This window comes from Dermacentor silvarum, chromosome 5 (genome assembly GCF_013339745.2).
Source record: "Dermacentor silvarum isolate Dsil-2018 chromosome 5, BIME_Dsil_1.4, whole genome shotgun sequence".
In the NCBI taxonomy this organism is placed as follows: domain Eukaryota; kingdom Metazoa; phylum Arthropoda; class Arachnida; order Ixodida; family Ixodidae; genus Dermacentor; species Dermacentor silvarum.
The window spans coordinates 101,419,987-101,442,772 of record NC_051158.1 but is presented as its reverse complement, the minus strand read 5'-3'; the positions used below and the strand labels follow the sequence as shown (position 1 = coordinate 101,442,772).

General features: G+C 45.7%; 1 protein-coding gene across 1 annotated transcript in view; it reads right to left on the bottom strand.

Moving 5' to 3' along the window:
* Positions 1–942: 942 nt before the first annotated feature.
* LOC119454287 (4-pyridoxate dehydrogenase-like) overlaps positions 943–22,786 on the bottom strand; it is a 73,194-nt gene continuing 51,350 nt past the window's right edge. The window contains exons 8-11 of the mRNA XM_037716256.2: positions 17,686–17,849; positions 16,624–16,801; positions 11,323–11,542; positions 943–1,098 (exon numbers count right to left, since the gene is read on the bottom strand). Of these exons, the coding sequence (XP_037572184.1) occupies positions 966–1,098; positions 11,323–11,542; positions 16,624–16,801; positions 17,686–17,849 (695 nt within the window). The 3' untranslated portion in view covers positions 943–965. The remainder of the gene's footprint in view (positions 1,099–11,322; positions 11,543–16,623; positions 16,802–17,685; positions 17,850–22,786) is intronic.

Sequence of the window (22,786 nt, the reverse complement as noted above, 5' to 3'; positions counted from 1 at the left end):
ATATATATATATATATATATATATATATATATATATATATATACTGCGTCTGCCATTTGCTATATTTGATTCCACCACTTTACTCTAACACTAAGTGTAATCTTCGGAAATAAAGCATTATACCAGCCCTTATGCTACCGGTACCCCCTGTAGAGAACATGATCGCCTGTAAATATGAGGATGCGCGCTTCCTTAGAGTGTCTCGTGATAACAGTAAAACAGTAACTAGCTTAATTCCTTAATCTTTCTCAACATTGATGTCACTAATTAAATGCCCCCTATGTGGACCAAATTTCCTTGAGCGTCGGCTCTTTGTGCAGTCAAGCTTCTTGCTACTGTTCTTGTAATAAAAAATTATTATCATTTCACACACGTTTCACCAAGTAATCTCATTCCTCATAATTCCTAAGTAGGTATAACATATTTGCTAAAAATGTCCCAGTTAGTGAGTGAAACTTGTGTGGCATAAGATTATGATGGTACATCAGGATATTCAACTTCGCGCAAAGTGTGCGAGGGAAACCTAGCCAGTTTATTCCAGGCAATACCTTCGGGTATTTTTTACAGAGCTTGCACACACAACATGAGAGCGACGGGCATGCAAATAATGTCGAAATGAGTGGCGGAAATTGAATTCCAAGCTGTTCCCGAGTTGGTATAGACGACAATGATGCCGACAAAAAAGTTTGTGTGATTATAAAATCAGAGCTTTTCGGCCACACAGATGCACCTTCCAAGAGATGCTGAAATCGCCGTCACCTTATTCCTAGCAAGAAAGTAAATCACCAGTACCGTTTTCCAGTAATAAGAGATAAGCTACACTTGGAACGATGACAGCTATGGACTAAAAACCAAACTGTCGCGGCTCAGCATTTTGTTTAGCTTCGCTTTGTCAATGTAGCGCAAACGGTAATCATATGAAGAACCTAACCTTTCTTTTGAATGCATAAATAAAGAAATACTAGCTACGCATTATCTTGTAGAATCATAGCCGCTGCTTTGTCGGCGATCATCATCACAGGTGCGTTGAGGTTCCCAGTTACTATTGTTGGCATGACAGATGCGTCCACGACGCGAAGGCTCTTCAGGCCGCGAACCCTGAAAACAAACAAACAAGGCGTTGAATGGGGGGACAATCTAAAGAAAAATCAAAGGCAAATAGAGCACCATCATTGTAATTTAGCTTGTAAGTTTCACCATATCCAGTGCCCGTGCGTGCAGTCACACGAGAATCCTTTTTTTAACTTAAGTTTTAGATACGTTTACTGCTCGCAGCACTAAAGCGCTACATGGCTAAACATTAAAGCTCTACAAGCCAGTCAGAGTCAATAATGACAACGAATGTAGCAAATCGAAATTTCAAAATCATTTCAATAATTCTAACGTTATCTTCTTTCTGAAATTTATTTGGGACGGCACATCTGCAAGTACTAATGCTTGCTGAAATAAAATATTTACTTTAAAAAATATTGTTTCGCTGACACATTCCAACATTCATAAATATTCCAAAAGCAATCTGATGTACTGAATAAGACCGCCTAGGGCTCAAGTGAATTTTTGTATGCTCCTAAATTCGCCCTGATGTGAAGAAATACTTGAACAAAAACAAAACACCGAACTCAAGGTCTTTCGGGACATCAACATGCCTGCAGCATCTGTTATTACTAAGCACAAAGACGATTATTGGGAACTACGTTTGACGTACTTATAGAATCGTAACGGTAACGACAACAGCATGTTCAAAAGGCGACAGAACTGAGCAAGTCGGTGTGGGTTCATGGCTGCAGCGGCGCGACGGAGCCATGAAACAGTCAACGTGTGCAACACACCCAATCGCTCACATCTAAACCAACACACACACAGCATTACATCTATACATAAACTGTCTTCGTGCGTCCTTGTCTTCAGCATTACCACACATACGCTTCGTATCGAGGACATCGTTTCACTGAAACTAGACGGCGTCTCCAGTCCGCTTCCCTTCTCCATCCATCAGGCCTTGCGGCGGCCGTTCACAGTGTTCATATGCATTTTTCTGACAGCACAGTATGATGATGATCATTATCAACAACGTATATTTATGTACACTGCAGGACGAAGGCCTCTCCCTGCGATCTCCAATCACCCATGTCTTGCGCTAGCTGATTCCAACTTGCGCCTGCAAATTTCCGAACTTCATCATCCCATCTAGTTTTCTGCCGTCCTCGACTGCACTTCCCTTCTCTTCGTATCCATTCTGTAACTCTAATGGTCCACCTGTTATCCATCCTACGCATTACATGGCCTGCCAAGCTCCATTTCTTCCTGTTAATGTCAACTAGACTATCGGCTATCCCTGTTTACTCTTTCATTCACGCTGCTATCTTCCTTTCTCTCAACGTTAGGCCTAACATTTGTTCCATCGCTCCATTGCGCGGTCCTTAACTTCTCCAGATTCTCAACCTCCAAGTTTCTGCCCCATATGTTAACACCGGTAGAATGCAATGATTGTACACTTTTTTTAACGACAATGGTAAGCTCCCAGTCAGGATTTGGTAATGGCTGCCATATGCACTCCAACCCAATTTTATTCTACTGTAAACTTCTTATTAGGTTCCCGTGAGAGCATTTGATTTAGATAAACGTACTCCTTTACAGACTCCAGAGGCTGACTAGGAATCCTGAATTCTTGTTCCCTTAACAGGCAATTAAACATTATCTTTGTCTTCTGCATCTTCAACCCCACTGTTACACTTTCTCGGTTAATGTCCTCAGTCATTTGTTGTAATTCGTCCCAATTGTTGCTGAATAGGACAATGCCATCTCCAAACCGACGGTTGCTGACATATTCGCAGTTGATCCTCACTCCTAAGTCTTCCCAGTCTAAGAGCTTGAACACTTCTAAGCATGCTGTGGATAGCATTGCAGATATTGTGTCTCCTTGCCTGACCCCTTTCTTGAAGGGTAACTTTCTATTTTTCTTGTGGATATCTGAGGTAGCTGTGGAATCCTTGTAGATATTTGCCAACATATTCACGTATGCCTCCTGTACTCCTTGACTACGCAGTGCCTCTATGACTGCTGGTATCTCTACTGAATCAAATGCCTTTTCATTACGATATGATATAATAAGATGCCTTTATGAAAACTTGAGAATTTGACCCTTCCCGTGCCGCACAATTATCCTGAAATAGACAAAAATGTACGAATTCTTTCGTTTGGAATACTTTGAGAAAACAGTGTAGACAAAAGTTTAGGCGTTCACTAGGTAAATTTCAAGTGATTGCTAAAATAGAGTACGCAAAATAAAATGGATCGCCGTCGAGAAAATTAAGACGCCTAGAGAATAACAGGTGCAGTCGACGAGCCCGGCTCGTCATTGGCCGTTTTTACCAAAAACGCCTGGAAGAAGACAGCTCATTCAGGGCCGGGAATGAGTTAATTATACGAGGTGTTTCAGCGAACACTTTCAAAATTTATTTAAGGTTGCCTGTGCCAGATAGCACAATTCCAGTTAATGAGCTGGTCTACTCGAAGGGGCGGACATTACTTGCACAAAAAATTGCAATGCATAATCGCGTAATTAACAAAATTCACTAATTAAGTTTTCAACTAATTTCCTGATGGCCCATATTGCAATTTACAAACTGTAGCCGTGGAGTTGGCAAGGCGGATTCACTTGGAAATAATTCTCAGGATGACACCAGTTTCGAGATATTAATTCCCGAATTTTCCGGAGAAATGCATTGGCGTTCCAGTTAGTTTCTTAACAAAACGTCGCTTTATGCATTGAAGCACAAAATTAACTGGCCGTTTTACCACGTTTTACGTGATGAACGGAGGGGCGAACGTGAACTGCTTGCACGGTGCAGCCACCTGGCGGCACAAAGCTCAACCAAACACACAGCTAATATAACAGTAACCAAGTTTTTTCTACTTTGCTGCTGGCTCAAATTTTTGGCAGGAGCGTAATCTTGAACACGTTGTCTTTTTATATGTTTCAAATGTATTACACTTGGTTACAGGAATATTTGATCTGCATTTGGCTGTTTGAGCTCTGCGCCACCAGATGGCTGGACCGTGCATGCCGATCAGGCTGCTAACGTACGTCTATGAAGCTCCTTCATCACAGCGGTATGGAGGGGCTTTAGTTTACGCATCTGGATATCCGTCAAAACACCCAGCCCGCCTGTGGTTACCGGAACACCGGACACGCTCGGCGCTGCGACAGAACTCTCGCAACGCATGCTGCTTGATCGCTCTCGCTGGGGATCGACGGCTGGGCGGCTAGCGGAGAGGTTGGCGAGCCTTCTCGCCATGGAGGAAGGAAAAGAACCTCCATGCTTCGCGCGCTGGCTCCAAGACAACCGGAAGTAGACGACAACGTACGTCACAACATCACGTAGAGCCAGCGCAGGCGGAGCTTATCCCCGATCACTCGGCGGGCGAGTTGAGGAGGAAATGCATGGCTAGGGAGGAGGGTAACTTGTAATCGTCCGTAGCTCTCCTAATATGAGACGCTTCACTTAAATTGTGACGCGAATGTTTTACTGTATCTGCTTCCTACGCGTCTACAAAATTTGTCCGAACCGTTTCAGGGACCCTTTAAGTTGCGCATTTTTGTTAATTATTTGATTATGCATTGCAATATCTTGTGCAAGTAATGTCCGCCTCCTCGAGTAGACCAGCTCATGAACTCGAATTGCGCTATCTGCCACAGGCAACCTTTAAGAATTTTTGAAAGTGTTCGCTGAAACACCCTGTATAAACTATAGAAACACTTCCTTGATCAAGACAGAAGGCAATTTGCCCGACGAATGGCAGAAGGAAACCTGATCTAGCGGTGCAGGTCATAAGAAAACGAGACAAGCAATTATTTTTATTCGCCACATCAATCGCGCCATGACGCAGTGTTACGTTTACGTTATCCCACAAGGGGGGCAGTGGCCTGACGGCCGCTCTGGAGTCGCTTTTCAGAACTTCCGCATGTGTTTTACTACGATTTCGTACAGACTATTATCATGGCATTTGCGTCTGCGAAATAAAGAACGAATATGCCTAGTACTGCAGTCACATCTGCGACTAAAGATACATTATAGTAGAGGGAAAGCATCACAGCCGACGGGAATATACGGAAAATAGCAGCTTACGTGTTTTAGATCGGGTTTACTACCGCGTACCTTCACTACTTGTAAATTCACAGGACATTAACGTTAGCATAGTTCACCGCTGCGCGTTATCGTAGAATGTTGAAAAAAAGAGACTACGCAGTACCTGAAATACGCAGTACGTGCGGTAAGTTCATTGCTCGATCACGCTTTAGTTGTTAGCCTAGTTACGTGTCACTTTGTTGTAGTCGTGTGGATAACCTTAATGATATAAGGTGAAACAAGTCAGTGTGACAGCCAAAAATGCATTGTGTGGGAACTGTTGTCCTTTCAACCGCGAGCGTAGCCTCCTAAGTACTCGAGAAATACACTATCGTCATCTTTATGAAACGTGTGGCGACGGCAGAATAAACGGGAGGCAACGCGTGGCGACGAAGCCACGCGGCAGGTGGCTTCGTCGGCCACACGTTGCGTATGGGCAACCAGCGCTGAAACTTCGCTTGCCAACAGCAGCACCCTAATACAAAGCTTGACGAATGGTTGAAACAGTTTAAAGTAGCACATGCTGCGATTTCGTGTCATCGATTTCACTGCTCATCTTGAAGTACATGTTTGGTTCTAGATTCTGGCCTGACCGGGAACTGGCGCGCGGGAACGTATCAGCGCATGCGCTTCTTCAACGCGCATCGACAAGGCCAGAGCTTGGCTGGACGCATAGATCTAAAGCGAACGTTGATACCGGCACGCGTCGGTTATTCTCCAAAGTCTCCTTCAATTTCGTGGCCTCCCGAGAGAATGGTGTCAGCGTATTTCAGCTGCAGCCTTCGTAACGCCTCCTGGTCAGCGCCGATTACCCATTGCCACGGCGAGATGCAAGAACAGAGGAAAAAGGACACCGTTCCTTCTCCTGCTTGTTCCTCGCGTACCGAAACAATGCCTTTTTTATTGGGCGGCTACGAAGAGAAACTCTTATTTGAATTTGGCATGGACGCACTGCCTCTCAGTATGAGAGATGGAATGATTACCCTGTCAGATTCTTCCATTTTTCTCCGCTCGCGTGCAGTATCAACACCAAAAAATAAAACGTGCAATAAAGGGTGCATGCACTAAAACGAACTGCATAGCCTTACTCTGGTCTTGCACCTTGCCGGGGTGTCTCGCAACGTGGGGAAGACGAAGCTAGCTCATGCGAACACCTGTTCTCTTTCATAAAGGTCACAATAGTGCATGTGACAGACGACATTATTACGGTTATGACGTAATTCTGTCTGTTAAAGAATAAAGTGACACATTATACACTGCAAAAGGCGCCTTTCGATTCAAACAGCCCGCAGTATCGCTCGAGTGCTTATATTTGCTTGGGCACTTATACTAAAAGAACACTTTCAACCTTCACTATCGGCATTCGTCCTGCAGCGGACGTAAATATAGGCTGATGATGATGACGGTGATGATCGGCCTTTAGGGCATCTGAAGATAAAAAAAAAGTCCATTTCGTTTTACGTGCCATATCCACGATATGATTATTGAAGCACGTCATGGTTGGGGGCTCCTGATTAAGACTGACCACCTGGGTGGTTTTTGCATATCGCCCCCGTAGGAGCGCTACCCCAAAGCCATTACGCCACGACGGATGTTAACCTTAGGATTTGTTGCATCCCGAATCGGCAGGGCGCATTCTTTGGTTTTTTACATCAAGGCAGGCCCTTTCATCAGCGTCGCCCAGACAGAGGCAGTGCCCGACACCGATGGTGACGGGCAAACCAGCACCCCAAATCGGCAGTGTTGAGTGTACTTTTGAGTGTTGCCCCCGATGCCACCCGCTTCATCAACCGCCGCCTACCTGGCGACAGTGCCCGACACCGACCACGACAAGCTGACCGTCGCGGAGATGCCACTGATTGATGTGAGGGGCTGACTCCGTGGAATTACTACAGTGGGAACGACGACGAACTCGGCTTCCCAGATGGCCACGCAGTTGAGCCAAATGCGAGGGGGCAACATTAGAGGCGGGGTTTTGTGAACAATGCGACTGCTCTGATTGCCCGCACCAAGGTCATCAGATTCCCTAGCTGGGTCAACTAGGGAAGACGACTGTTTTATAAGCAGACACCTTGGGTGCAGTGGTGTGTCCTGACGTGTTCTGATATGTGCTCAGACATGTAGTGAGCAGACATATTCTAAGTGCTCCCCCATAGAGTGGGCTTCCACATTTGGAGCCACTGTAAGTATGTAGAATAAACCTTTTTTCTCTCGCTCTTACTCCCGGACGCACTCATGCCTTTGGCTGAAGGATCAGTGGCCCAAACACTATCTCGAGTCCCAGTAAACGGAGACTTTTTACTTAGTCCGAGCAAATAACGTCGGCCCAGCCGTAGTCCATACGGTGGCCTTGCTGAAGAACGTCGATTTTCTTGACACCGTGCGGTCGTCCCAGTGCCGGCTTTTCGCAACACAAAGCCAGGCATGACAGCGATTAAGCGTGATCTGTAGGGACGTCTCCGTGCAGCAGCACCATAGAAGACATGTAAACGCCTGCGTATTTACTTCCCCAGTGCGCTTCTCTAGTTCACCGGGTACATCTCTCAGCCCATGTTATCGAGGAATCGTTGAAACCTTTAGGAAATGTTCAAAACGAAGCTTTTTGCGAGCTAGAAACCTCAATTCTAGTTCGCCTAAAAGGCATTGGTGGCGCCATCTGCTTTGTGAATGCTGTCACATGCTATCAGTATACAAAATACCCTAATTGATACCAGAAGTAAAACAAAGATTTGCGCTGAAGAAATGACAAATTCAATGTGTACTTACGGGAAATCCTACACGACGCAAACTACTCAATGGGTGATGCTTATTGAATCCCACACATCATGTAGCCGTCGTAATTTTCGTGCTCCCTCTAGTTTTGCACACGGTTGCGCAAGTACTAAGATCACTTTCTAAGAAGAATACTGAAGCTACTTTGCCACGTCATTTGTTCATCACACAAGAATGCCTAACCGGGACATTTTATAAGCGAGAAGGGTGTCCTAATCAAAAATATAGCCCCGCATTATCATTGCGCAAGAGAACAAGCAAAACGTCTATTGAAATTGTCGGACATGGAAATCTCCCGATAGGACCCACTTGAGAGGAAATTATGAGCAGCACACACCTGTCAGAAGCAGACACGGTACTGCATGTCGAGTGTGTCCGTTATTACGTGTCATTTCACACACTTCCTTTGTGCGTAGCCGCAGTGCCTGCGCGTCGTCGAGCGACCAGCGCTTCGACACTCGCGAGATATGCGCCTTAGTGTGTGCTTGGTAGAAAGTAGGACGTTCTGGCGGGCTAGTTGGTTCACAGCTTTTAGACGTTTTTAAACTGCGCAAAAAACGAAGACACAAGAAAGAAAACACAAACGACACCGCGAGCGCAGTGGTGTCGTGTGTGTTTTCTTTCTTGTGTCTTCGTTTTTTTGCGCAGTTTATAAACGTCTAAAAGCTTTTTTTTAAAGAAAAGCTTGGTAGGAAGGTCGTGGTAGTCGCGCTTTTCGATACTTTTTTCACGATATTTATATATATATTGTATATATCGGAACATCACTTTTTTTTCCGTGCTCACGTTGGTTTCGACGGGAATTCAGGACGCAGGCTCCTTTCCCAAACGTACGACCCCAGAAGAAAGCCGAACGCCAGGCCGGGGCGCGCTTGTACCCATTTGAACTAGTGGGTGCCCGGCGGCGGTGGGAATCGAACCCATAGCCTCCCGCAGCCGAGGCGGGCGCTCTACCACTAGGCCATGGCTGCGGTAATATATATGTATATATATATATATATATATATATATATATATATATATACACACTCATCACCACAAAAAGCCAACCGACAACGAAGCCAAGGAAAGCATCGGGGAAATTAAGTGTACTTGAAATCGGAATGTAGACAATTATGAAGAAAAGGGAAATGAAAGTGGACGAAAAGATAACTTGTCGCCGGCGGGAGCCGAACCCGCAACTTCCGCATTACGCATGATTTGCACTATCAATTGTGCTACGGCGACGGCCATCAATTCGTCCACTAACTTCGGTATTTATGTTTCCTAGATCTAGCCCTAGGAGTGTTAGCCAGCGCCACTCAGAACCATGGTGGGCGGATGTGGAACATCCTTTTTAGCCCGATCGCGTTACGATACACGTGATCTTGGGAGAGCAGGCACGTGGCTAATAAACCCTCGCATGCTACCTAATGACATCAAGGCTGTCAGATTCGAGTTTGAGGGTTCGGCTCCCGCCGGCGACAAGTTATCTTTTCGTCCACTTTCATTTCCCTTTTCTTCATTATTTTCTACATTCCAATTTCAACTACACTTAATTGCCCCGATGCTTTCCTTGGCTTCGTTGTCTGTTGGCTTTTTGTGGTTATGACTAATAAAATCGAGCCCCTCGGTTCCCATTCTTCTTTCGTATTTCATTACGAGGGTCTTGAATCTGGCAGCCTTGATGTCATCAGGTAGCATGCGAGGGTTTAGTAGCCACGTGCCTGTTCTCCCAAGATCACGTGTATCGTGAAGCCATCGGACTAAAAAAGGATGTTCCACATCCGCCCACCATGGTTCTGAGTGGCGCTGGCTAACACTCCTGGGGCTAGATCTAGTAAACATAAATACCCAAGTTAGTGGACGAATTGATGGCCGTCGCCGTAGCACAATTGGTAGTGCAATGCAAGCGTAATGCGGAGGTTGCGGGTTCGGCTCCCGCCGGCGACAAGTTATCTTTTCGTCCAGTTTAATTTCCCTTTCTTCATTATTTTCTACATTCCAATTTCAACTACACTTAATTTCCCCGATGCTTTCCTTGGCGTCGTTGTCTGTTGGCTTTTCCTGGTTATGACTAATAAAATCGAGCCCCTCGGTTCCGATTCTTCTTTCGTGTATATATATATATACATTGTTTCAAAAGACAACGCATACATTATAAACGCAATCAATTTATCGTACACGAAAATTGGTTCCCGCCGCGGCTGTTACTATAATGGCCCCGTACCCACCATAACCCTTCTTTCTGGGGTTATACATGCCAAAACAAGTTCTGATGATGAGGCACGCCGTAGTGGAGGGCTCCGATTAATTTTAACCACCCGGGGTTCTTTAACCGTGCACAAAAACGCAAGCACACGGGCGTGTTTGCATTTCGCCTTCATCGAAATGCGGCCGCCGCGGCCGGGATTCGATTCCGCGACCTCGTGCTAAGCAGCGCAACGCCTTAGCTATCTGAGCCACCGCGGCGGGTCCCTACCATAACCCTCAACATTGATGCATTCAAGCGGCGATATCATGACATATTTTGGACAGATTTCGGAACACCGCGCCACTGGGCATCACAGCGTTCTTCTTGCGTCCTGCGTTGAGCACGCGGTGGCGCGTGCTAAAATGTGCTCCGCGTTTTGAGCACTTTTCCTGCGAATAACGCTCGAAACGTGCTCCGGTATCAAGCTATCGCGTGCATGTTAAAACTCGCACGTGCTGCCGAATAGGTTCCATATGACCCCGGATTTCTAAGGTGGCCACGCTTACGTCATCCATCGCATGTGAAATTGTACACGTTCCACATCAAGCTGGCAAAATTTGACTCCAATCTGTGCGGTAGAAAAATTCCGAGTTGAATCTGTTATTTGAACCGTACAGCAGTCCGGCAACACGGCAGGGTGAGGGAACGAAGTGCATTTCACGTGATTAATCTTCTCAATATGCGCTAGGTTTCATTTCCACGTGTGTGTGCTGGTCGGAGGTCAGCCCAAGTTAGTTTCTGCAAGCGTTTTCCTGTGTGTGTTTATACTGTGACTGAAAGAAGCGCGGGCATGATCCAATGACGACGCCCTTGCAGGTTCGTTTGGCGCCAAAGCTTGCGGAGCAGCATGAATACGGCATTGCAGAGCATGTAGATGCAAAAGTTTTCGAACCAGACTACACGCTTGTGGCACTGCACATGAGGTCAATAATGCGATGCCTAAATGGCGGTAGCTATCTCTGACAGAAGGTTAGAAGCTGCGATGTCGCATTGAAATTTTCGTGTAAAATATGCACCGAGAGACTCTCTTGCGACTAACCATATGCACTCATGCTGTTATGGTAAAGTGGGAATAGTCGGACGACCACGTCCTGGGCCTTTGAAGGTTGTTAACAGCGTAGGCCGCCGAGACGGTAATTTTCACTTTTCACATCACTCAATGCCAACTTCATCTCAACACAAGCTTACCTGAGCCTGTGGTCCACCACGGCCCTTTCGTCGGAACCCATGGGACACGTGCAGCAGGCGTGCCACGTGGTGTGAGCCATGTGGCGTACAAGGCAGGCTATGTAGGGGTCACTCCATATGGGGCCTGCATGGACGCACGCATCTAGAGGGATGTCCCAAGGCTTCGCTTTGAGGGCCCGCATGGCGTCGCTCTCCATGAGTCGTAGCGCTATCTTGACCCCTGACCGAGAAAGACAAAGCGAAGAGGAAGAGCAGTGTTCTTTAATGCGTGAGCTTTCAGAGTGCAAAGCGAAATAAAGTGTGCGTGTGAAGGGTTGGAAGCCGGTCACGTGATAGTGGTTTATAGTGCGAACGACCATTCTCTGCTGCGGACCAACATCAGTTGCACTTCGCACTTGAACAACACTTTGCAATTTCTGTAAGTGGTAAAATTTAGATTACAGAGCCACAATGTGTTACTACAGAAGCCGAAGCGGAGCGTTCCTACGTAATATTTAGCACCTTTAGCTATCGACTGATGCGACAGCTAAACTGAATACAGCTACTGAACTACGCGTATACAGACCGAGAAGAGTGGTCCTTCTGCCTATGTCAGTGTCGCTTAGGCTCTATCTTCTAAGTATCGGTATCAGACCAACTCTAGCGGCTACTGCTTACGGCGCGGCCACGTGGACGCCGTATCTTGAAAGGCATCTGCGATGTGCTCAAAGTGCACGCCCGGGCTGGCCTCATCTTCAAAGCCACCAGTGATGAGGAAATGGTATGCCAGGCCGAGTGCAGGTAGGTTCGTATGCACTATGCTTTCGACATTTAGTTCGCGTTGAAGCGACAGACAGCAGGAAGGTCAATTCGCTCGCTTCTGCAGCCGCGCTTCCTCACTCCAGCGTTTTGACAACGAGATTCCGCCGTCATCGAGCGAGATGTGTTCATGTTTACCTGTGCGCGCGTGACACCGTACTTGTTAATTTAGCTAGTAAGCGAATATTTACAGGTTTATATGGCCGATAAAACTAATATCCTCACTTCGCATAGTTGTCTGGTAATTTGCTATCGCAACCGATGCAGTGTGTCTTTGGGGCGAAACTGCGATATCTGTTTTGTTACGTCGATACAGGTTTCTGGTAAGGTTTCGTATAAAGTGGTATGCGCACCTGAAAGTGTGTCACTTGCAAAGGAAATGGTTATGCGCAAACTGAACACGGACACAGTAATAGACACGGACGAGCGCAAAACGCTTATGTCACGCCGTTCAATTAACGACACAGCGACTGTGCCCGCTTTGCGACAGTGGATGTCATTGGAGCGTTTCGATGGCCTGATTACGCCAAAGTGGTTGCGCAGTCGCCGAGATTTTTTTCAAGTGCTAGTGAAAAAAAACAGTAAGAGAAAAATGACACGTGTCAAATGCGCCAATTGCTCTCATGCAAGGACAGGACATCCATTTTTATTCGAGTAAAGCAGGACAAAGATATTTCGCGATTTATTGGACAACTGTGCCTTGCTGGTAGAATCGTTGATTGCTTTTTAAAATCTTTACATAAAACTGCGCTAGTGACATCGAAATTGTAATAAATCACGGCTGCCACACGACCGGTGACCTACATGTCAAGGCTGCTTGATTCTGCAGCTGTTGTTTATGGCTGCCGTTTACGCCGCAAGTAAATGTTTTACATAAAGGTCTTACTTGCAAGGCTTAGTGTCTTATTGCTCTTCTAAGCATTATATTTATTTCGCGTCGTTAAACAATGTGAGGCTTGTGGGTGTTTTTAACATCTTGCTATGCGGTGTTCGCCGTGACGATGCGGTGTGATGTGCAAATGCCTATGTTGCAAGCAGTGAAGCTGTTTCTCATCCTATTGTAGCTGCGAGATACGAGCACAATTGCACTCAGATTTATCTACCATTGAACAGATGCCTGCTTACCTAAGAAAGCTCACTATAATTTTTAAAGTGCTGTTCGCAGGCTAGTTCGGTGACTATAAATGGGATGGCGCTTACGCCACGTCGCATCATTGGTTAAACGTAGCGTTGAAGTCAGAGAAGCACAGAGCGAAATTATTGTGAAGAAAGACTCGGGAATATGGATGAAAATAAATGGGTGGCTAAAGTGCACAAGTATCTGTACCTGAAAAGCGTGGACCTAGAATGGAAGAAGAGGCCCAGAATATTGGCAACTAGTACAGGATTAGTGAAAGTTTGAATGGACAAACAGAAGTTGTCAAAAAGAAAGTGAGAGAAACAGAGCGAATTCAATGCTAATAATGGAAACAAAAAGGACCGTGGGAATTTACAAGAATGGGAAGCATAAAATTAGACGAGAAATCTGTACGATGACACAAAGGGCAAAGCCGTGCTATTTGAGGCTCGATCTGGTTGCCTAAGAACAAAAAGTTGTCGCAGTTTCTCCTAAAAGGCGAAGCATCAATTGCGATAGCAAATTTGTAGAGATCTATACAGAGTAATGATATTAGCTTTATCAGCTGTATAAACTTGGACATGCAGCAGCACCGGCAACACGCAGAACTGTTGTCGACGCCGTCGGCGTTTTGCCCGCGTTCGCTCAAAATGCGTGCGGCGTTGGTGACTGCTGCCGGACCCTGTGATATAAATAGGCACTTGGTGCCGCAGCTAAACGTCGCCTCCCTTCCCTCCCCCTCCCCCCCCTCCCCCACGGCCTCTCGCGCGTCGGAAGAAGGCGCGTTTGCTCTACATATATGGTAATTGTAAAGGAGGAAAGAGACGCCTACTTCTGCAGCCCTTAAGGGAGCACGGCGCAGAACGCGCGTTTGTTCTCCGCCGTGCGTTCACTCCCCGTGAAAGCGCGCGTCCCTCGCCCCCTTTCACTCGCACATACAGCGTTCGGCGCGCGGCGACGATTTCATCTCGATTGACGTCATACGGAACCTCACGGCGACGGCGACGGCAGAAATCGGATTTTGAGTGTCCATATAATTGCTATCGCAATAAAAACATACTGGAGCCAATACTCGCAACAAGATGAGGCATAGTTATGCTGCAGAAAAATCCGGAGACCACGGAATGTGACCCGTAGGTAGCGCACACCTTCCAGAAGCGCTTGCATTTACAGTGGATGGAAGCATAAACCGGTCAGCCGTCGAGATAAGCAAGAGACGTTTAGAGTATTGGTGGAAAAAACTGGGAAGAGATGGATACGACTAGATAGATAGATACGTTACAGGCATAGGTAGCGGTACGAGGTAGATAAGTTTTGAGGAAGAGAAGAAATAATAAGGAGGCGTAAACAAAAATGTTACAATCGAAAGCGTGCATATCATACCTGATTAACTCAAGTCGGCTAGGTGGTTAATTTTCACCGCCCTGATTCAAATGGGGATGCCCTATATCGTCACCACTCCTTGTCTCAACACACGCTACGCTGCCTCCGCAGCCGTTCATCCCCGGTCGCATCCCGAACGATTGAAATGCAAAGATGCTCCTGTTCGTTGACGCGCATTTAAGTTAACGTTAAGTAAAACCAGATGGCCGAAATAAGTGTAGAGCCCACGCAATTCGGCGTTCCTCATGTATCATAAGCCCCCGCAGTTCACTAAACCCACTTTAATATCTGATAAATATACAATACACGCGCATGCATACGAAGTAAGGATGTCTTGATTATTAGACTGAAAGCTGTGATATTACCACACGAATCTTTGAATGCTGATCAGCTTGCAGCGCTTTGTGTTCACTATGGAGAAGCATCGAAAAAAGATGCGCTACTTATTGACGTTTAGCTAGCAGTGCTTTACTGTAGCTGCTCTCATCTTAGGTTTTCTCCTTCCTTGTTTTCTTATGCCAAAAACCCCCGGAATAAATTGTTCAACCATCATCTAGCTCCGTTTTTTGCTGTACCGGAACAATTTCGGGATAGTTTCTTTTCTCAAAGGCAAAAAGTTGCCGGAAATAAATGATAGTCAGAGCACCGGAAATTTAGCACACCGATTGTGGTTATTGTGTACGCATTCTTGGTCCTCCACTAATGTCCAGTACCTAAATCAAACTCATGAGACTCAGTGTTGTGTTAGAAATGAGTGCACTCATTAGCGAGAATGCCAACCAATGACTGGTTTATATATGTTACGTAGGAATGAAGCTGAACACAAATGTGGGACGAACGCTGTGACGCGCTTTCTGTAGGCTATTATGAAACCGCATTTCTCGAAACTGGATGTCGAAACATGCACGAATTCAAACACGCCTTTTGTAAGCTCGGAACGCGCATAATATTGTTGCAAATACAACCTGTAAATAGTTGCCCGTCTTACTGACTCGTTCTTCGCGTAACATCGTGGTGGAGGTGCTGGGTAACGATCCCAGTACCTAAACAAAAATCTTTCGCAATTCGAACATTCGCGAGTGATTAGGTACAAAATCAGTAATGTAATGACATCGCACCAAAAAACTACTCAACCTAAGTGCAAGCCAGCCTGTGGCTTCAAGACCTTCAAGATCATTCAAGACAGTATTGTCGCTTTAATACACCGGTGAAGTTAGTGTACCACAATACGTGGAAAACAATTTCTAGCCCTGCCTTCTAGTACGCTCACCGTACGGGAGTGTCGGGGCGTTCGGACGAGACGTAAAGAGCACGGAACGAGATATGCGACACATTCCCATGTCATCTGAAGCTGTGGTCAAAGACTCTTTTCGTTCACCCATTCATTGTAAACGACAACGGCTGAAACCTCGGCTGGCTGGGCCGCGCCGCCGTCATGCGCTGCCATCGTGAACATCGGCAATGGAGGCCGGCTTACGCTAGTAATGGACCCGTCACCACGTGATCAAATATGGCGGCCACCGTGGGAGCGCGGTCAAAAGGGTCGATACGTTGGCACCAACAACTCTACATTCCGATTTAGGAGCGTAAATTAATGCAATTTTACGCTCGCATCGTTCTTGATACGCCGGAACGAGTGCATTTGTGGATAAGGAAACCAGGTACAAATTAAATAATAGGCTAAATATTTTTACGCTAGAAATTCTTGTTGGTAGGAATGTACTCCCTCATGGCCAGGAACAAGTTCTGATTTTGCTTGTTGGGAAATGGTACTTGGACTGTTCGGGGTAAGAGAAGTCTTCTATGATGTACAAAAAACTTCGTTCCGACGAAACATTGGAAATGCGGCATGTATGCTAGCTCGTATATTGATTAGCTGCATGCTGAAATTTTGCCGTATGCGGAAAACCTTAGTTCTGGATTCACACGCGCATGAAAGTGTTAGGAAAATTTTTAAAAGCATGCTCCAATTTATTTAATACTTCGACTATGTACCAATGTACCTTCAACTGCCACCGCAAGATCGTGAGGATGCGTCAAATACATTGGGTCAATGATGGGTTGGTCCAGCGGGTTCGCTGTCCTCAGTTTCACGTAACCTCTCGATTTCGGCCTGTTCATCACTGGAGCCAGTGCGAACCCGTGATGTCCGCGTTTGGGCAGGAAGTATTGATCGTACACCTGAGTAGGAACAAACAAGCAAAATATTAAAATGTTACAGTTTGCACTGATTAACGACATTGGTGCCTGAGCGAAGAAATTTCTACCCCATTTTCGAGATCGCACATGGGGCATCTTTGATTTTTTTTTATGTAAAGGACACTAAAATGTTAGCTTTAATAGCCTATGGCCCGGACACGATAAGGTCAATGCCGGCAATTTCGAAATGACCGATATGACAATTAACTTTTCTTGGGCATTATTGAGACTAATACGTATGTAAGTACAAGGCATCGAATGCAAACTTGTTAAATTAATCATTCTTAGAAGACGTGCGGAGAGGGTGTACTTTTGTCGCGAAAATTGCGGTGGTATCATTAAGCCTTGATGTGTCTTCGTGCATGCTTCAACCCCCACTGGTTCGGTGATATGCGCGAGTGAGGAAAGTGCATTAAAGCCGAGAAACAATAAGCACGACAGCACGCCTACAATCTTGCATCAGTGCTATAGCAGGGATGGAAAGGAAGGAACGGGACTACTGACAGCGTGATTGCGAAACACAGGCGCTGTGCAGTCTCGTGCTTTTTTTTTTCGTACTCTTGCTGCGCCTCTTTCTTTTTCTGTTTGTTAAAGAATATTCTGTACATTTAGTTATTGAATCATCGCCACGCAACCTTTATATTTCTTTTTATCTAGAGATGCTAACGTATTTGCCATTCCATCCTATATTCGAAGGTTGTTTTTCTCTAATATTTTTATGCTATTTTACTCGTATTATTTCCCATTGGAACATTCCCAGACATTATTGCTCCACGTATCAATCTCCATGTAGCAATATCGCCCGTGTCCCATGAAAAGATAAGGGTATACCGCACATTGTAAGACAGCAAACTTAGTCCCCTCACGTCTTTTCGGAGATCCATGTTTGTCAGATAGTATTCCAAGGGAACCGCTGAAGAAGGGAGGGACTGCAGGACGATCTCAACATCCGGGAATTCCAGCGATGCATTCACATACGGCGTGCTAACAAATGCAAGAGCCTCAACGGATCCAGGAATAGAAAATGGACCTGCAGAAAAAATTGGAGTAAGCGTTCGTGTTCGAGCGCAAAACCGTTTACCTGAACACGATTCTTAAAAGAAGACACGCCATATTCGTATATTGGCAATAACTCAGCTAACTTTTAAGTGTTCTCAATGAAAAGGAACTTTTTAGACGGCGTTTTTCACCCGAATACATATGTGGTAACTTTTATTATTCTCAAGAATGCAAAGCAATAGGAAAGTAAAGCTAATCGGCTAATAATTGTTAGGCTCAATGCATTTAAGTGGTGACTCTTGAAACAATTTCGCAAGTGTATATTTTATAATAATTCATTATTAATTGTAGCATTACGGCTTCAGATACAGACTATATCAAGAAGCAGTTTAATGACCTGTTGGTGAGCAGATGCGGCGACATAACATCTGGGAGCGACATTGATCGGACACAAATAACTCGGCGCCTGTGACTTGCTTCCCGCTAACAATACCTCGCGTGCCACTCCCGGCGTTGTCAGCGTGCAAAGATGAAATCTTAATAAGTTAATGGCGGTTTTCCTGCAGTACGCTAAACAATACTTGAAGAGTGGGGCGACATATATGCAGATCACATATGTGCGTTACAGAGAGAGACGTGCCTGATGAAATGAAGGCTTTTGGAAATGACAAACTGGAATTTTACAACGCTAAATATTGCAAACTTGAACTTCACAAGATTGTATAGAGTAGAGCGATCATGTGACAGTAGCTAGTATTGCTTGATAAACTCAAATAAACTCATTGACGGAGATGGTCTGAGAGAATGTCAAGATGAACGAAGCAAGACACACATTCTCCTTGGCAATCTTCTAATTCCCTTTGGAAACTACTTTCACCAGCATGTATCAGATGTGCGACGAAAATAATTAGAGAGATAAAGAATGCTTATAAAGGAAAGGAGGTTAACGAGAGGTAGTTGCCGTTGTCTTCCGTGCACGCAGAAAACGGGTAGGGCGACAAAAAGAGAAAGTGTAACGGGGTAGAGAGAGAGAAAGAGTGACGAGCACAAAGTAACCGCTATTACAAGTCCTCGCCTCTGTCACTAACAATTTGTGCCACGCGGACAAAAGAGCGGCAGACGCCCGAACGTCGAAGACGCCGAGAAGCCCTACGAGTTCAAAAATTCTCGGTCACACCCGCGACCATTGGCGTCTATGTGTGCGTGTTTGTGCCTTCTGCTCCTATGACTGACTTCAAACTGTTGCGGCAGAACCAAGCATGGGCCGTAAGGAACCCCAGGCGTGGCGAGAGTCCGCTCTCACTCTCCCCTGCGCGAGGTTGTTCCAAAAGGCGCCGCGCCGCTCGCCGACGAGCAAGCAGCCAAATGCAACGAAATTCTCGACCACGTAAAAGCCCAAATTCAGACACCTTAGGCATACAGTACAGCCTTTGTGGAAAATTTTAAGCTTGAATTACGAGTGGGTGAGTCACAAAACACCCGCCAAAATCGTTTTCAGCACAGCAGGCGCCCGTTCCTGCGGTTAGTGTCGGCGTAACCGAGCGAACGAGCACAGCGAAAGTTGAAATGGAACGCGGAGCGCAGCGGGGAACGCAAGACGCGAGGAGGAAAGCGGAGGAGGCAGCAGCGGAACCGTGAGGTAGTAAGTGGAAGAGGGTAATGCTACAGTGTGGCAAAAGGCTACGAGATGGCGCCAGAGTAGCACGCGTCATCTAGGAGGTCTTTCGGAGGCGGCTGCTGTGCATATCCCCCAGGCGTCACCCGCGCGCTTTCGCGAAATCAAAGCACGTAAGAGGTGCTCTCAAATTTCGCTTTAAGGAGTATCGTAATCGTCGGTGATTTTAGGGGCGAAGCTCCTTAGGGTGTGGGTCGTTCCCTCCTCTGTAGTAGTAGTAGTAGTAGTAGTAGTAGTAGTAGTAGTAGTATGTAGCCAGCTCTAGTTTATGAATTGCTCAATAGATGGCATTGTATGTCCGTACGTAAAAGAGACGCCGCATGTAGTTTTATGAAGTGTTCACTAGAAGTCCGTAGCTCTGGTTGGCATGGAGACCGCTATGTATGTATGTAAACGCATATATCCATATATATGTATTTGTATAGTAAAACCGGAAGCCGACTTCCGCTTCCGGTTCCGCTTCCGGTTGCGGAAGCCAGCTTCCGGAGAACGTTTCCGGCGTTTTTCTCCCTCGTCCGTAGCTAGTAGAGTGTACTAGAATATGGTCGAGTGGGACTAGCGGCTGGGACGGCGCATGCTTTGCAGTGAGGCGCCCGACGTGGAAAAATACTGGGGCGGCGCTGCGGTCGAAGTGGATTGGGCCGCATCAAGGTCGCGCCGTTGAAAACTGCTGGCGATACTGCTCGACAGGGTCATTCGTACTTCTTCGCGCGCTGGTATTTGCGTTCAGACCGATCAAATGGGGTTCATAATTGCATAGGACATATATTCATGCCTTAAGAATAAATTCTTTTCATTTCTCTTCTTTATTTTTTATCATTTTCTAATGCCGCTCGGTGATTGCGCGTGCATTGCGGCCACAGTGTCGGCTTTCATTCTACTATGTTATTGTACGGTTCCCTTTGGAGAACAAATATTTTTCTCGTTCTTCAAGCAGCATGTATCTCTCGTGTGTATTGTTGCGCATATAGTCTTCTATCAGTAGGTCTTGCGAAACGAAGACGAAGCAATTGTAACATATGTAAGCTTCCAGCTTGCCGCTTCAAACAAGCAAAGCATATCTGCCCCATCCGGCGCCTTGTACTTAGATTTACGGGAAGCATTGGTATAGATAAAAAAAAAGAGTAAACTGCAGTGCAACATTCCAATCAAGTTTCCGCCTTTCTCGCATAACAGAATGCGGAGTAATTGGTACGGGGTCATTTATTGCAGTCGGACCTCGAGCGCCGAAAACGGTTTTAGTTAGCCATTCTATATGCTAATCTTTGGCCGTAAGCCGTACGTGGCATTTTTTTTCCTGTCGATACTTCAAAAAAGAAAAAAAAGAAAGCCTGCGCGGTATCCTAATTAGTGCCTATATCGTGGATACGGCGTCGCGCTGCTAATTCTGGAGCTCGCGGGTTCAATCCAGGTCGCGGAATTCGATGGGAACGAAATTGGAAAATACTCGTGGACTTCTATGTAGGTGCTCATTAAAGAACCCCAGGTGGCAAAAACTAAACCGTGTGCCTCATAATCATATCGTGGTTTTGCCACGTAAAACCTAAGAATTTGCTTATATAAAAAAAAAACAAAAAGAAAAAAAGCAGGTCGCTGCGTTCTTCGGCTTATTTCTGGGGGTGTAAACAACATAAATTATTCTCGAGTCTGATTTCCGAGAAAAACGTGTTACGCTTATCCTATATTTCATGCGTAATTAAATGTAATGTCGTTCCCAAATGTATGACCGCTCAACTCTGCAGCTTGTGTATTATAAACGGCTGCTTTCAGTTATCCGGTGCACTATCATAACGACCACAATGAAGCAAGTAAAGGAACGACATGCCTCACATACACGTAGAGATATGTGCAGATCTGTTGCGTTCGTCGAAGTGCGGTACCACATGGGCCACTCAGTTTTACTCGGTTGCAAACATGGTGAGACTGTCAAAAATTCTTGTCTGAATAAAGTTAGCAGATTTACTGGCTGCCCCAAAACGCAGGACTTATTAGGAAATATTAGGTATTATTAAGCAGGACTTATTAACACCCGTCCGTTAATTCTCTCAGGAACTGCGCCTCTGCACAACAGCCACGACTCTGCGGCAGCAAAATCATACGGAAAACAGTCCCCACTTGCATGCAGTCACTCACCTTTGAGATTTCAATAGTGCGTTATGCGTTACATTCGAACGGAAATTACTATTCGGCGTCGCACAGTATATCAATAACACTTGCGCACGCACGCACGCACGCACGCACGCACGCACGCACGCACGCACGCACGCACGCACGCACGCACGCACGCACACACACACACACACACACACACACACACACACACACACACACACACACACACATATATATATATATATATATATATATATATATATATATATATATATATATACGATGGTTCTGCCTGCTATGAATATTATGTCTGTGAATGAGAGTTTTCTTTCCAGTCTTCACTAATAACTGTGTTTGTTACTGCAAACACGTACGCTAATTCCTGTCGGGAGTTCTCATTTTTTCAATCATTGCATTTAGAATATTTGTTATTTTCCCCTACAGATATATACCATAAATATATACGTGTATATGTACCCTTTGATTTAATTACCTAGAAATACATTGGTCATTCTTCGCGCCACGCAGTTAACAAACCTTGTTTATTTCACTCTAATATTGTTTTCTTCGATCATTGTCCCTGGTCAATATCCACCAACAAGAAGCGCGTGTAAAATGACATCAATAATAAAATTTTCTTATGTAGCATTCTTGGTGCGGAGATACCAGTTACTTTTAGAGGACAGTGGTAAAAACAGCAGTTCACCTGGCTAAAACTACATTTGGAGCCAGCCGTAAAGAGTCATGGGCGCACCGAAGCAACTAAAGCATTGAAAAAATGTACTGCACAGAGGTTCTGCGAAAAAAACACCGCATATCCACGGGGTGAATGATGATGAGTGGGCGAAGCTCCGGAGGGAATCATCGGTAAACCGTGAATCTTCCGTGTAATTCGCCCAGTATCGCCGCACTAAATCGAACGATTGACTTCCATCAATGACACGCGCCATATGTGACGTCATTCCTATTTTATAACAGCGCCGTTCATTATAATTGCACCATCTCCCGCTTAAGGGGACGCTAGCACAAACGCGTTAGAAACGTGCAGTACTCTAAGGGGAAGAGGCCACAGCGTCTTACGCAGCCGTTTACACATGCCGGAACGTGCACTGCGTTTGCCGACGCCATCAGCGTTTATGAATACGGGGGTAAGGCGGAGAGGCCACAGCGTCTTACACCCG